At 32.3% G+C, this 17,536-nt stretch overlaps 1 protein-coding gene across 1 annotated transcript; it reads left to right on the top strand.

The window, feature by feature from the left end:
* The first annotated feature begins 1,100 nt into the window (after positions 1–1,100).
* LOC104906555 (uncharacterized) lies at positions 1,101–4,987 on the top strand. Its single transcript, XM_057393371.1, has 2 exons — positions 1,101–1,299; positions 4,716–4,987. The coding sequence occupies exons 1-2, from the start codon at positions 1,101–1,103 to the stop codon at positions 4,985–4,987; spliced, it is 471 nt and encodes a 156-aa protein (XP_057249354.1).
* The last annotated feature ends 12,549 nt before the right edge of the window (positions 4,988–17,536 follow it).

Genomic DNA, 17,536 nt, shown 5'->3' with positions numbered 1-17,536 from the left:
TTCTAGCAAGCGCCTTGCGAATTTCATTTCACAGTGAGTTATTTCGAGGTTGGGTGTTCTTGGAGGTAGAGAGACAATTATAATCTCTTTTCTTTGTCGCCCCCTTAAAATGGTCAATTTTCTCCATTGGTCCCATGGTCTTAATGTCCTTCACAATTTGGACATTTCCATAGGAAATCCCTTGATCATAGGCAGTGTCAACCTCATCCTCTGAAGAGATGTGTGGGGAACCCTTTGGTCTATGGTGGCCCAATATAGCCTGCCATATTTAGAGTGCACCTTCATCCCGTTAGGCACTTTTAGCTTTTCTTGCTAGCTTTAGGTAAAAGGCAACAAAAGGCATAAGAAAGATTTAGTAATATTAATTCCCACTGAAAGTTACAAAATTAGTAAGGAAAGAAATTTCTTACATCCTAAGAAGAGTTGATTCTCAAAGTTCGCCAAAGCATTAGAAAATTTTGAATCATCTCGGAATACATGATCCCACCACAGATGGAAGCCTCGAACAACTTTATTGATCCATTTCCAACGAGGATGGACATGAAAGTAACGCTGAGAGTTTTTCTTCAGAGGGCTTTACCTTCTTCAAAACGACCCCTTGAAATCCAAGGATCATTACAGGTCAAGAAATAAGGTATAACTAGCAATTGGACCAATCTAAGTTGTCTAGCTAATAGTTGTGAATTATAGACTATAAAGCTAAAGTATGCAGGTTCAGTAGATATAGAATCCCTGGACGTAAGGATACTACTCCAAAAGTTCCCACTCCCTAAGGAATAGAGTGAATGTCAAGGGATCGTAGCCAAGCATGCATTGCATGAAGGCACCAAGTTCCATTTTCAACAAAAACAACCTCCTTGCCTGGGAAAATATTCCACATGCCTGGTTAGGATTCAAAAACCAAGAAATACAAAAAGAGTAAACTTGGATGTCGAAACTCATCTGAAGATAGAAGATTGAAACTGACTTCACCATAATAGCTACAATCTTCAAGACTAGAGAGGAACAAAAGAGGATCAAAAGAAAGGCCTTCTTTCTCTGAACCCTTAGGTGCTGCAAAAGTAGAAGACGGATTGAGTACCATCAGACGGGGTAAGTATATGTGTCACCATCAAGTCAAAAGCCACAGGGGTCCAAATCCCTTGTCAGTAGAGAATATATGGGACTCAGAGGTTGGAATTCCCAATAGAACAGGAGCTAAAGCTACTTCTTCAGAAGTACATGAGATATTAACAGTTACAGATAACCATAATGTTACAACTCCTCCAGCCTGGACATCATTAATTTGGAAATGTAAAGGTGAGGAACAATACTTCCTCTTGAGAAGTCACTACTTCACTAGAACCCTTATTAATGAAGAAATCAAAATTTTCTGAAAGCCACATTTGCTAGCACTAGCAGAAGGACTGGCAATTTGGTAAAAGGTTGATAACACTAACTAATAGCCGGTTATACTCTTGAACATGGTGAAAGACAGGGAGTTCAATCGCATATTTACCTATTGGAGAAGTCCCAGTAATAAAGGCAATATCAGGCAACGTTACAATAATTGGTCCCCATCGGAACAAGAAGCAGTTGATTGCAGGGATCCAACAAGCCAATAAGTCAATGGACATGGCTCCGTCAATGGGAATGGTTTCATAAGAAGGCAATCTCAAGAAGGACAATATCTTGTTCTTGGAACATTTGTTATAGAAAGGTTTCTTGCGCTGATTCCATGCTCTTGCGTCCACTCCGAAATCCAACCATTAAAAGGTTGTTGGATAAAGGCCAATGCAAATGGTGGGTAGATTTTGAAGCAAATGGAAGTGTCCTGGGTTTATTATCTTTTAAAATAATATGATCCAAGAACAGATAGCGTTGCTGCTCTAAGACTATTTGGCGCTCTGGTCTTTGCATCTTGAAAGGAAAGCTAGGATCAATGGCGGCAATTCTATCCTCTAAAGGCATATTAGAGTCAATGCATTTATTCACATACTATACCACTTGAGACTTAAAAGTTACAAGGTTCACTCTAATGGTATTGCATAGTTAACGAGCTGCCTCAGATTGCATGGCGTCACCTTTTCTAGCAAGCGCCTCGCGAATTTCATTTCACAGTGAGTCTTTCGAGGTTGGGTGTTCTTGGAGGTAGAGAGACAACTATAATCTCTTTTCTTTGTCGCCCTCATAAAATGGTCAATTTTTTTCCATTGGTCCCATGGTCTTAATGTCCACCACAATTTGGACATTTCCATAGGAAATCCCTTGATCATAGGCAGTGTCAACCTCATCCTCTGAAGAGATGTGTGGGGAACCCTTTGGTCTACGGTGGCCCAATATAGCCTGCCATATTTAGAGTGCACCTTCATCCCGTTAGGCACTTTTAGCTTTTCTTGCTAGCTTTAGGTAAAAGGCATAAGAAAGATTTAGTAATATTAATTCCCACTGAAAGTTACAAAATGACTAATAAGGAAAGAAATTTCTTACATCCTAGGAAGAGTTGATTCTCAAAGTTCGCCAAAGCATTAGAAAATTTTGAATCATCTCGGAATACATGATCCCACCACAGATGGAAGCCTCGAACAATTTTATTGATCCATTTCCAACGAGAATAGACATGAAAGTAAGGCTGAGAGTTTTACTTCAGAGGGCTTTACCTTCTTCAAAACAACCCCTTGAAATCCAAGGATCATTACAGGTCACGAAATAAGGTATAGCTAAAAATTGGACCAATCCAAATTGTCTAGCTACTAGTTGTGAATTATAGACTATAAAGCTAAAGTATTCAGGTTCAGTAGATATAAAATCCCTGGGCCTAAGGATACTACTCCAAACGTTCCCACTCCCTAAGGAACTAGAGTGAATGTCAAGGGATCGTAGCCAAGCATGCATTGCATGAAGGCGTCAAGTTCCATTTTCAACAAAAACAACCTCCTTGCCTGGGAAAATATTCCACATGCCTGGATTGGATTCAAAAACCAAGAAATACAAAAAGAGTAAACTTGGATGTCGAAACTCATCTGAAGATAGAAGATTGAAACTGACTTCACCATAATAGCTACAATCTTCAAGACTAGAGAGGAACAAAAGAGGATCAAAAGAAAGGCCTTCTTTCTCTGAACCCTTAGGTGCTGCAAAAGTAGAAAACGGATTAAGTACCATCAGACGGGGTAAGTATATGTGTCCCCATCAAGTCAAAAGCCACAAGGGTCAAAATCCCTTGTCAGTAGAGAATATAGGGGACTCGGAGGTTGGAATTCCTAATAGAACAGGAGCTAAAGCTACTTCTTCAGAAGTACATGAGATATTAACAGTTACAGATAACCATAATGTTACAACTCCTCCAGCCTTGGACATCATTAATTTGGAAAATGTAAAGGTGAGGAACAATACTTCCTCTTGAGAAGTCACTACTTCACTAGAACCCTTATTAATGAAGAAATCAAAATTTTCTGAAAGCCACATTTGCTAGCACTAGCAGAAGGACTGGCAATTTGGCAAAAGGTTGATAAACACTAACTGTATAGCCGGTTATACGCTTGAACATGGTGAAATACAGGGAGCTCAATCACATATTTACCTATTAGAGATGTCCCGGTAATAAAGGCAATATCAGCCAATGTTACAATAATTGGTCCCCATCGGAACAAGAAGCAGTTGATTGCAGGGTCCCAACAAGCCAATAAGGCAATGGACATGGCTCCGTCAATGGGAATGGTTTCATAAGAAGCCAATCTCAAGAAGGACAATATCTTGTTCTTGGACCATTTGTCATAGAAAGGTTTCTTGCGCAGAAACCATGCTCTTGCGTCCACTCCTGAAATTCAACCATTAAAAGGTTGTTGGATAAAGGCCAATGCAAATGGTGGGTAGATTTTGAAGCAAATGGAAGTGTCCTGGGTTTATTATCTTTTAAAATAATATGATCCAAGAACAGATAGTGTTGTTGCTCTAAGACTATTTGGCGCTCTGGTCTTTGCATCTTGAAAGGAAAGCTAGGACCAATGGCGGCAATTCTATCCTCTAAAGGCATATTAGAGTCAATGCATTTATTCACATACTATACCACTTGAGACTTAAAAGTTACAAGGTTCACTCTAATGGTATTGCATAGTTAACGAGCTGCCTCAAATTGCATGGCGTCACTTTTTCTAGCAAGCGCCTCGCGAATTTCATTTCACAATGAGTTCTTTCGCTAGACATGGTGAATTGAAGTTTGGTGATGATTGTGAATCCGTAAAGAGATGAATTAATTGGTCTAAAAGATTTTAAATTTTCCTAAAATCCTTGAAAAGGGTATTAATGGAGAAGACAATCAAAATGAAACATGCGCAAAATGCGTGGTACATTATATTTTGGGTCATCTTTTGTTGGGCCATGTTAATATCAAGTTTTAACAAATTAAAACATAGGTTCTCAAAGTCACCATATTAAAGAAGCCCATTTTAAAGGATAATGACTTAAAAGCCCGTCTCAAGAGGTGTGTTGTCTAAAAGACCATTCAAAAAGGGGCGTAACTCTCCATTTTTTCAGGAGACAGTAAAATTCCTTTATGAAAAGCGATAAGTGTAATAATCTGAACATATTACTCATCTCTTAAACCACACCCCAAAGAAAAAAATTGAAACCACACCCCCAAGAAAAGAAAAACCTCTCATCTCTAAAAATCTTCTCAAGAAACACTCTTCTCCAAAAAGATGCCCCTCAATGTTCCGCTGAGTCCTGCGTTACAGGGGCTCCAGAACTCATCCCACAAGAGGTTGACCAACCCTTCCTCCCTCCTCCGGAAGTACCAGAGGGGATAGAGGAAGAACAACAGGAAGAGGAAGAAGAGGAAGGAGATGAAGATACTCCTCCACCATCATATGAATTTGATAGAGATGATGATGAGGATGATGACGAGGTTGAAGATGAACCCCGCGCCCAAAGGAGCAGGGTTCAAGAAGACCATTTTTCGGAGGAAACCTCTAATGGTGAAGACCACTTTTTATCCTCTTGGCGATGACTCCAGCAATGCTGCTGGAGGAGGGAATGGTGGTGACTCTGAGAAAGATTCACACGCCTACAAACCAATGTCCCCAAGGGATTGAAAATAGGCCTATGATTTAGAATTCAAAAATTCTAGATAGGTTGTAATTTTTGTATAATATAAATTTTCAGCCTTAGGTTGTAAATCTTATTCTTTTAATGAAATGAATTTTTTTTTAAACAATTGGTCCTAATTTTTGTTATCATAAATATTGTTTGCATTATTTGTATATTTTTGTCTAATAAAAATTATGCTATTTAATGGATTATTCAAAAATAAACATCAAAGCAAATAATGCACACTATACGGTTAAGATTAAATAAGGTGTCTCTTGGGATACAAAAACTCTTAACGAATATTAAAGAGATGGAAACAAGTTACTTCTACAAGTAATGATTGCTGCCCAACTTGCACATGTCATTAACGGTAAACTCTAGAAATGATATGACATATCAAGAGATAGTGGGCAAGCCCATATTTACCCATGTTTACCCACTAAGGGTTTTAACTTGGGGTAGTTAAGATTGATTATAAAAGACATGTTATTATTATCTAAAAGGATAATAGCAAATGTTCCATTTATCCTTAAAAATAGGGATAACAGTTAAAATAGTTGTATTATAAATACACTATTTTTACCTTTGAAATTTTTCACTCTTAAAATCTTTGTTTTCTTATCAAAAACCTGGAAAAAAAACTCTTAAGAAATGGCTAATCAGCAAATCGCTCCTCTATCACTCTTTCCTGGAGAATGTTGAAGGCATAGATTTGATAAGGACATTTCACAAGAAAATTGGGAAGAACTCGAAGAAGAAGCAAAGAACAATTGGCAATCCAAAATCACCAAGCTCTTTGGAAGGGACCTAAAGGTCCAACTTGGAGATGTGGATAAACAAGGATGAAGTGCTGCAATCATAGGAAGTCATGTGGACTTCCTAACGCTGAACCTGTGGCCAAGAATGGGAAAAGGAGATCTATCAAAACTCCTAAGTGTTTGCAAAGCATGGGGAGAGTGCATTACAAAGCAATATTTTCTCCCTGAACTCGCGTTGAAGTATCACATATCCATAATCTGTGAAAGCATTTTAGGTGTTTTTACTAGAAAGTATAGGGTAATCCAAGTGAAAGAAAATCTAACTTTCAAAAAGCTTATATAATACAAATGTACATGTCTCTTATGGCAAGAACATTTAGCAGAAAGAGGCATCCTTATGCTTTTATACGAAGATTACTCAGATGATGATGATGATCCCGATGTAGAATAACATGAGGAGCCACAAATCATCATCAGTTTTGCCCATCTCCATACTTGATAGATCAAACAATATGCACAAATGTCTTAGTAATCATATTCATAATACATAGTTTATGTCATTCTAGGAAACTATGTATTTATTTTTAATTTCAATTAATAAAATGTTTGTTTAAAGATATCTTATTATTAAGGAATAGTATTTCAATTAATATAAATAATTCTATGTTTGTCGTCCCTTCTCACTTCCATATCGTATGAAATTACGGGTTTGATTGTTATTCGTAAAATGAATAATAAACCCAAGGAAGCAATTTAAGGCCCAAATGCCTGAAAAGTGGTATACTAATATTAAGACTTATCAACAAATTGATAACCTTAAAATAAATAAAAAAAACCTACAAACTTCTCGTAAAAAGGGTCAAAGTACTCAATTACTCATTGATCCCAAAAGTTATTATGAAAGTAGCCGTTAAGTAAATGGGCTGGTTATTGAAAGGGACTTGGTCATAACATCTTATCATCTCATTTTCATTTCACAAAATTAAAATGAACAACGAAGCACATGCAAACATGAAAGCGGAGTTTGATGATGATTGTATTAATCATCGTTTTGCCGACAACAACATAGTGAAAGATAATGAATCTTTCATCACAAGTGAAAGGGCGAGATGGGCAGAGAAAATGACAAGGGTATTTTGGGGCGAACCTACAATAGAGCCATAAGACTTGGCACTGGCAAGATCAAGCGCTACAAAGATCAGTTCTAATATCGATCTTCTATCTACCCATATATGACCTAAATTGGCAAAGAAGTCACAAGACCAACTATTGATGGTCCGCAAAAGATGGGGAAAGGAGGTTTCCACTATCTCAAATTTCCTAAGGTCTCAAATGATAAATTGGGCATATGCAAAGCGCTTAATTCTCTCTTGCACCCAGTCCTCCCTCAAAGTGGTGAGGATAAAATAAGGTCAAGATGAGCCTGAGTGGAGGACTGTGCACTTTAAGTGCTTGTGTAAGTTATGGGGGTTATTGGCCAAAGAAAATTTCTTCTCATGGATATGCTGCATTAATCGGTAGAAAATATGCTTGGAACAACATCTATCATAGTCATCTTCAAAGTAAGGTTCAACGACTCGCCTGAAGATGGCCACTATTTTGGGGTTACCAGAAGTAGTGCAGGGTGAGAGTTAGAAGTCGAGGATTATAAGGCTATGGTAGAAATAGTATGTAGTGAATATTTCCAAATGTTATCTCTATATGCAAATCTTTTTATTTAAAATTTAATTAATAATTTTATATGCATACAAATAAATCATAATATAAATGTCATGGAAATACTTCAAACGGTAATCTTCTTAAGTACATTTTTAATGATTCAATCGTTTAACAATCAGTTTTATTTCACCAAAGTGAACTGAAAACAAACACGTGTCCATCTAATGCTTGTATTCCTGGAAAAAAATGTTCCCATGAAATTTTACAGTTAGGAAAAATTATAGTAAAATTATATATATATATATATATATATATATATATATATATTATATATATATATATATATATATATATATATATATAATTTCTAAAAGATTCAAGCCTTAGATCAAAATGGATTACACATATCCATCCATGTTTTATCAATTTGCCCCAGAATATATGCCATATCCATCAAAATGCTCAAATCATCACAAGGCATTAAATGTCATATCTGGAGATAAAGATGAATTTATTAAGAATGAATTGATTCCACTAAATGTATTTCTTCTATTCGAAAATATTTTGGAGATAATCCTGTCATGCAACAGGATCTGGAAAATACAAGAGGATCCATGGCCTTTCAAAAAGGGTCCAATTTAGATCTCATGCAAAAATTGATATCTCCTAAACTCGAAAGGAATGATCAGGTTATATCTTTTCTCCTTTGCAAATCATGGGGAAAAATCATTACGGAAGAAATATGGCAACCTAACATGCCTTGGAGATATCTAAAAAAGCTCTTTGTCAAAGGAACTATAAAGAAAATAAAACTATATAGAATGGTGGATGGGTCATCCTCAAGAGATGTGGTACAATATAAATGTGCATGACAAATATGGTACGATCTCATAATCTATGATGTAGATCCTTAGTTATCACCAAATAATCCTATAAGTTTGCATCTTAAAGAAACTTTCTTAAAGGATTTCACAATGGCTAGAAAGAAAGGTGAGGGAATACACGAAAGATTGTTCTTCTCAACCAAATTCAGTCATCGTAAAGAAAGGTTCATCGACTACCTTAGAACAATGGAGGAAGTCACATTCAGAATATTACTGAATGATATAACCATCGAAAGTCCTTCTCTGCTCATAATTTGTGAGTGTTGAGTACATCACTCCACAAATCGGGGGGGAATTTGTTACCCCTATTTTTAGATGTATGATATAACATTTATTATGGTACATTGTATTACACCTCAAGGTTCAATTTTACCTTAATATGAAGGCCCAATTATAGTATAAACTCATTGGATGAAGTCAACGTAAGTAAAAGTTCATATAAGAATGCCATGAATTGAAGATCATTAGGAGATTAAATTCAAGAGTAACAAAGACACAAGCGGTTAAAGAGTAATCATGAGATAAATCCCCATAATGAAGAACGTGGAAAGCTACGGTTATTCAGCGACAGCAGATGGTTGAGATTTGAATCAAAGATGATTCAAATGTTTTCCCTCAAAGAAGGTATGGAAGTTACGTATCACGTTGGCTTATAAATAGAAGAAGGATCGCCGAGCAAAAGGGAATCAAACATCACGCAACAACTTGCAATTACTCTTTTCTTAGCGTGGCCTAACCTTAGTCTAGCTAACCTCGTTCTGGGGTTATAGCTTAGTTCATTAGATTTAGAAAATGTCCTGGCATCATGTTCTGTAATTCTCCAATTGAAGCAAGAAACCGTGGAGGTAACAATCTTTGTGTTTTCCCTTTAGTTATCCAGCCTGGTTATCCTCATATGTGTTGTAAAATGCTTTCTTAAAATTTGTGGTATGTATGGGAATATTTTTCTTTAATTAAAAGATTAATTAGTGCTTGCTCCATTTATTGCATCTCGCCTGAATTTAATAGGCGTTGTAGTTTAATCATTAAACAAATTGCAAGAAAGTATGTTATCAAGGTTTTATCTAATTAAAATCGGTAATCCCCAAGGACTAAGCCTCCCGTGGCATTCAGTATCAAACTATTGGATGTGCAATGACTTGTTTGCAAGGTCAACAAACTGATTTTGCACCAACAATCAGTGAACCAGTCCTCCGCCAACAGAACCTACTGTTGTTGCCGCAACCTAGTGTCGTTGTTTTGATTTAAAATGTCTATTTGTGAGCAGCTAAAACTTAGGCTATGTTCAGTTTACCTTATTTTTCTTATTTTATATCTAATCAGATCATATCAGATCAGAAAAAAATTAGTTCAGATCATATCAGATCAGATCAGACCAGATCAGATCAGATCATGCTTATATTTAAAAACTCGTTATTACTATTAAATATCTTTCATTACATATTAGTAAAAATTATAATAATTGAATAATAATATAGTACTCATTGAGACGAATCAAACAAGACCCCACATGACTATATTTTTCTTATATATTGAGAAAAATCTAAAAGATTCCCTCTAATTGTGAATAGTGTCAAGATACTAAGTGAGAAGATAAAAAAAAAAAAGGGAGTATTATTATTTACTAGTACATTTGTTCAAAAGGATTATTATTGTTGTTGTTGTACTTATTAATTATTAATATTGGTAATTATTATTAATCTTGTTGCTATCATTATAAATGTCATTAATATTATTATTTTAAGTTATTTTGTTGTTATTAAATAATAGAAAATTAAAAGCCACGTGTTAAGAACATAAGATTGACATAAAAATAAGAAATATATAAAATATGATAGCTCAAATTCATGACAACGAAACTACTAAGTTCGGATTACATTTCAAAATAAGCTAAGTGCGATATACAAATTATAAATTTAGATTCGGTATACCTCTTCCTATCGAATTCCAAATCTCTCTAGCTATTTGAAGTTGCACGCTATTTATTTCTTTCTTGCGCAAGTCATAGTTGTTTGTATATCTCATTTTATTTTATATGAAAAAAAAAAGAGTTGAGTCTGTCGACTTCTCAAGTGTGAAACAATTATATTTAAGGGAAAGTGTGAAACATTGTATAAGTGCTCTTATGAATTGATGATTTGGGTTATATAATTGTTTTTAGTAATAATTATTATTGTTATGATTATAATTGTTGTTATTGTTATTATAATAATGATAATAATAATTATTATTATTATTATTAATAAAAATTGTGTAAAATTTGTAATAGAAATAAAATGATAATAATAGTAATACTATAAATAAGATCTTATAATGTATTTCATAATAATGAATTACAAAGTAATAATATAATAGTAATAATATATTTTATAAAAGATAAGATCTTGTAAATCAGATCATTTCAGATCAGAAAATTCCAGGTGAACTAAACATAGCCTTAGTTTAATTATAGGTTTAAGGTATAATGTTGTTATTTCCCTAGGAACACTACAAGAGGGGAGGTGAATTGTAGGTGTAGAAATAAACGTAACTTTTTGCGGAAATTAAAACTTAAACGAATAAACAAGCTAGAGGAACACAAGGGATTTTTACGAGGAAAAACTTCTTGGGCCCAACAAGAAGAAACAACCTCGACCACTAGGGATTTTAAACTCAACACTTTCACTAATTAGGCCAAACAACTTTGTTACAACCTAATTCTAACTCGAGCCACACCTTGAGTTCCTAAACTCAAGTTCCTGAGCCACTGTTCCCTTAACAGCAGTTCCTCTCAACTTCACTCGAAGTTTTCTCACACATACAAGCTTCACTCAAAGTCTCTCTCTTACAGAACTTCACTCAAAGTTCCCTTACCCCAAAAACCAAAATACAATTGATCGAAATAAGCTTAGTGGAATTAGAGTAAGAAGGCAAAGAACAAATGGCTATTATGAGAGAATGAAGGCACTGACACTTAATTAGTTAAACTCACTTAATTACTTAGTCAGACACATTTGGAACTTATCTAGACTTCTATATTTATAGAGTTAATCATGAAGAACGTGGATTAAAACTAGAGTACATGTTTAGTCCATTAACCCATGATGTTCCTTCCCCTAAGGAACACGTTTCACACCATGTCCCATGATCCCATGAACTATAAATGAACGTGGATATACTTTAGCCATTACTCCTAAGTAATAGGAGTTCCTTGAGCTTTATCCGAAAATCAGTTTTATAAAAACACTTTTTATCTTCAAAACTGAATTTTTAATCTTTAAGAAAATAATATCTTTTAAACAAATTCTTTCTAAAAATCGGATATTTATTTTCTTAATTTTTCCGAAAAATAAAATCTTTTCTTAAACAGATTTTCTTTTTAAAACTAATTTTATCATTTGAAATTAGATATAACTAATTTCCTATAATTTAGGCATGACTTACTCAAATATAATTTTAACCGTTATATTGTTGCACGCCTAAGTCTAGTTCCTTTTTATTAACTAAGTTTCTTTTAACATATTCGTTTAGTGCCACTTAGTTTGTTCCTTACAAAGGAACAAACTCTCATTCTCAAATAAACTGTCACTGTTCCTTACCATTCTTTCTTTGTTCCTTTACATTGGAACTAGAAGATAAAACGCCTAGCTTCTATTCTTCTTGATCCAATGCTTGCTCCAGTATCAACTTAGAAACTTCTTTACTTAGCCTTTGAAATCCTCTCTTGACTTCTTCCTTAACTTCGTATTCTCCCAGTTTCTTTCATTGATACCTTAAACACCATACACTTAAATAACTCATTAGTTCACTACTTAGTTTGCTTCTTTGTCTCTTTGTCATCATCAAAACTAGGGTTCAACAAATGTTATTGCTGAAGATGGATGGTTTGTTTACTTAGTATTAAGGAGATATGGGGTTACTTGTTAGGAGATCGATCTTCGTGAATCACTTAATGAGCTATGCTTAAACATGGTTAGAGCATAACCAATGTTGATCCAAAATCTTGGATCATCAAATATTTTAATAATTTTTATCTGTTCCATATCATTCATGATCTACTATTAATTTTTATTATGTCTTTAATCTCGATGGATGATCTGTAATTTTAGATTTTCACATTCTCTTTCCTACTTTTTACCATACCCTATCATATATTCTCTCTCTCAATCTCCTTTCCATCCCACATCTTTTTATTTATTATGTATTATTTAAGAATTAATTAATGATTATTGAGTGTAAATAATTTATATGTTTGTAATTAAAAAATATTAATAAATAATAATTTCATTAATATTGTACATAATTTGATATGGTGATCGATTTAATACCATCGATTCAAATATGTAATCAGAAAATATAATAATAAAAATAATATTGCATTAAACAATAGAAATCACACATACATATAGAATTACATTACATATAACAATTAAAAAAAATATAGCAGCTTAATTAACCTCTATGTTTCTCGAATAATGGAATGATACATGAAGTGAAAGTCAAATCAATGCCTTTATTATTACAGTAATAATGAATTAATATATATGGAGTGAGTTGTCAGATTAAGACATGGCTCATTAATAATATCATGATTTGAATCATTCGATACAGCATATATTAAAACATAAAAAACATTTAGATTCCTTAGTTTGATAATTTCATACAACAACCGAGTGTAAGACTAACTAACAAAGTAAAATAACATTACATTCGAAAGTAGGAAAAACACTAAATAACATCAATCTTACTAAAGGAAAATCATAAAATTACATTGGAAATAAAAACCTTAACTAAATCTCACTTCGGGTCGGTTCTCTTCGGCAAAAAGCAACTGAACTGAACTGATTGCAACTAAAATAAACTAAATGCAACTGAATTGAACTGAACTTAACTGAACTAAGCTGGATTAAATTATAACTAATAGTACAGATAACAATTTGGCTATCATTAATTAATAAATATAAATTAATAAATAAATAAGAGTAATTATAATGAAGAATTAGCCTATTATGAAAACTAGTTAATGTTCGATAGTAATATTATCCTGCCTAGTAGTTCAATTATGAAAACGTGTATTAAAAAATATGATCATTTCGTCAATGACAAGTATTATTGTTGTTATTACTGATAGTAGTATAGTTGTCGTCTATTAAAAAGTATGTACTTTGAACAATGACAAATATTATTGAGATGTCTACTTCTTAGTATTGAATTATTATTTTCAATATAATTAGCAAAATCATACAGTAATAGTAATAGTACTAGTAAACAGTAGTAGTAATAATAATAACAATAATGATAATAATATTGATTATAATAATAATATTAGTAATAATAATAATAGTAATAATAATAGTAATAATAATAATAATAATAATAATTATTATTATTATTATTATTATAGTAATTATAATATTAATATAAATATTATTATATAATAGTAATAATAATAATAATAATAATAATAATAATAATAATAATAATAATAATAATTAATAGTAATAATTAATAACAATAATAATAAGGAAATAATTGATGGAAATAATTCGACCTTTGGGCGGTCATCTTATAACAGTCCTGCCTCTCAATAAAATCCCACCTTTTAACTTATCTTCTTAAATTGAGTTATTACCTATTAGTAACCTGTAATTGCAAGTTGAATGACTCACGTGTTGATGACCCCTACTCACATATTTATTTTCCTTTTTTCCCAATTTCTCATTCTCCATCCCCTTGCTTCTCTCTCTCGTTATTACTCTCTAAAGTTAATAAAAACTGTTTTCCTCTTCTTAAATTCCTATTAATTCTGAATTTAATTTGTTAATGGGCAATGGTTTTCATAGAGGTAGACACATAAAATCCTTTACTCAATGCAAGGGTAAAATATGAATTTCACAAGCTATAAAGGATAATCTGAACTTTGTCACTGTCTTTTGTGGGAGAATCAACTCAGGTGGATGGGAACCAGCACCCCATAAGAAACAAGTGTAATATTTTTACCTTTATTTTTCACAAGTGTATCTTTTGTTTCCATGTTGATAGCGGTTTCGTCCTTGTCACTGCCTCCATCATAGTTAAATGTCAAATTATCATCTTCTTCATCCAAACCTTAAGTTTTTCCTTCATATATTTTGTGAGCACTTTTTCTTCTCCATTGCACTTTTTTTTTTTTCGACCTCAAATTTTTTCTTCCAGTATTTTGTGAGCTATGGATTTACCTTTATCTAGAGAAACCATTCTTCAGCATTTATTTTATTTTTTTTAATGGATGTTGTTTATATTTTGGAATATGGCTTTGTTGAGTAGGAGCAATGCATGGTTCTAACAAACTCTTGATTATGCAGGATTGTTTTTAGATCTGATATGGTTTTTGGGTAGGAATATGGAATTATTAAGTTTGATTTTTAAGGTTGATTACTTTATGCTATATTGATCTTGGAAGTGTGAATTATCTTAATTTTGTGAATGTTTCTATGTTTGTCATTACTCAAAAAATCCAATTTTCAGTTAAAAAAGTGTCTGAGAGAGAAAGATGAAGAGTGAGATAAAGTAAAACCGTAATACTCCTCTCTAAAAAAAAGTAATACCGTAATAGACTAATGGTAACTTACTGAATAATGGAGGAAAAATAACTTAGTTTAAGGGGATCAAGATTTCAGTTTGTTTTTAGCCTAATTAATGTGCATAGAAGAAAAGCAAGGGATGGGACGTTATTTTTCAATTACAACTAGTGATCGGTTAACCTAGTCCAATTTAAGAAGATAAGGAAAAAGGTGGAATTATATTGAATCATCCAAACTCTAAAGGTAGGACTGTTATAAGAAGACCGGCCAAAATCCGGATTATCCCCATAAATTTTTCCTAATAATAATAGTAATAATAGTAATAATCATAATAGTAATAATAACAATAATAATAGTAATAATAATAATAATAATGTTACTAATAATAATAATAATAATAATAATAATAATAATAATAATAATAATAATAATAATAATAATAATAATAATAATAACATATTACTAACAATAGTAATATTGTAAGTTGTAACAGTAATATTAATAATAATAGTAATAATAATAGTAATAATAATAGTAATAATTATAGTAACAATAATAGTAATAATAACAATAATAGTAATAAATAACAGTATAATAGTAATAGTAATAATAATAGCAATAATAATAGTCATAATAATAATAGTAATAATAGTAATAATAATAATAATAATAATAATAATAATAGTAGTAATATTAATAATAATGATAGTAATAATAATAGTAAAATTAATAATAATAGTAATAGTAATAATAATAGTAATCTACTAATAATAATAATAATAATATTGATAATATTATTCACAATAATATTGATAATATTATTTATAATAATATTAATAATATTAATGGCAGATAATTGTAATAATAATAATGATAATAATAATAATGATGATGATGATGATAATAATAATAATAATAATAATAATAATAATAATAATAATAATAATAATAATAATAATAATAATAATAATAATAATAATAATAATAATAATAATAATAATAATAATAATAATAATATCATTGTTTCATTATCAGAGAAATAAATTAGGAACTAAACTGAACTGGTTGCAACTAAACTGAACTAATTGCAAGTGAACTGAAATGAAAATAAATGGGGGAGAACACACCCTTGAGTTGTTATTCTTCCTCATTTAAATCATTCCTTTCTGAAAGCACCTTGAATAACTCCAACATAATCTTCCTTTTTTTAATTGCAGTTTTCTCCCTTTCTAGCCGCGTCATCTCAGTGTTGCTTTTTTTGTTCATGATTAATCCTTTGGATCTCGACTTGAAGTTCATTGTTTGTCTCCAAATTTAATTTTTGGACTTGATCCATCCACTCTTGAAAGGCTTATGCGGCCATATTCAAAACCTTTCCCTTGCCTTTTATTTTTGGTGAATCCGTCGTTTGTAATAGTTGGGTCTCCACTGCTTGGCGTATTTGGCTCACTTGAAGTGGAGTAGTTGCCAGCTTCATTGAACCCTCACTCTCTTTCAGCCACTTTCTTGATTAAATGTCTGCTTTTTGGAAGCTTTGACAGTATCTCCTAAAGGCTTCCATACATCATTATGCCTCAGAATTTCCCAACCATGAAGCTTGTTGAAGTTTATTTGTTTTATTATTCTTTTTGCAGATTGCAAGTGCAGTTTTCATGATTTCGTCATCAGACTCCACACTTCTCCGATGAGCCTCCGCATGAACATATGCACCAATAAATTTGGATACTTTTGCATCTATTATTTTCCATTGACTTTATATTTGACATAATTCTCTGAAACTGTCAATTTCTTCTTCCCAGCATCGATCTCTAAAATATTTAACTTCCTTAAACATTTCAGTAATTTTTGTTCAAAAAATAATTGTTGTTTGTTTAATAGTACTACCTTTATCTTGGCTTACCATTAACCATGCTTCACGAAAACCTCTTCTTCAGCTGCCCTCCAGAATTTCCTGACCCTTTATCTTCTTCGTTGTTATTATCATCACGCTCAATCAATGCACCTCGAGACCGATATGAACTACTGAAGTTCGAAAATGACCCTTCACCTTGTGACTATTGGAAATGTTGAGACATAGGAAATGATGTCTCATCTTGAGAATCACGATAATTTCTCATTCAAATTGTATTGATTTTCTTGTGAATGTGGAGCAAACAAGAAGGTGTATTTGAAAAACTCATATTTTGTTGGGGGAATTGTTGGTTAAGTTGAGTAGGATAAATCATATTTTGTGAGTTTTATCCCATATGAAAATTTGGATCAGTTTGAGAATTTAGATCAATTTGGGAGCTAGACGATTGAAAAATTGGAATAATGTGAGGTTGTTGAGGTCTTTTTGGATTTTCGAGGGTTTTTTTTATACCGATTTTGGGATCCATAACTAATATTATTATGAGAGAATTTATTTTTGTGGGGTGGATAAATGATGAAAGGAAACAAATATGACTTTCAATAACAAAATGAGCTCAAAAATAAGATGTGTACAAGTATCTCAATATTGGTCTGTATTTATAGACAAGAAAAATATAAATATTATTTTTTTAAAATTTTTTTTTTTACATATGCTCGTTGCAAAAATTTGCAACTTTACTAATTTAGTCCAATATAGACCAGTAGATTGATGCAA

The sequence above is a fragment of the Beta vulgaris genome, chromosome 3 (assembly GCF_026745355.1).
Source record: "Beta vulgaris subsp. vulgaris cultivar EL10 chromosome 3, EL10.2, whole genome shotgun sequence".
Taxonomy (NCBI): domain Eukaryota; kingdom Viridiplantae; phylum Streptophyta; class Magnoliopsida; order Caryophyllales; family Amaranthaceae; genus Beta; species Beta vulgaris.
The sequence above is the reverse complement of the archived record's forward strand: the minus strand, read 5'-3'. Positions and strand labels throughout refer to the sequence as shown.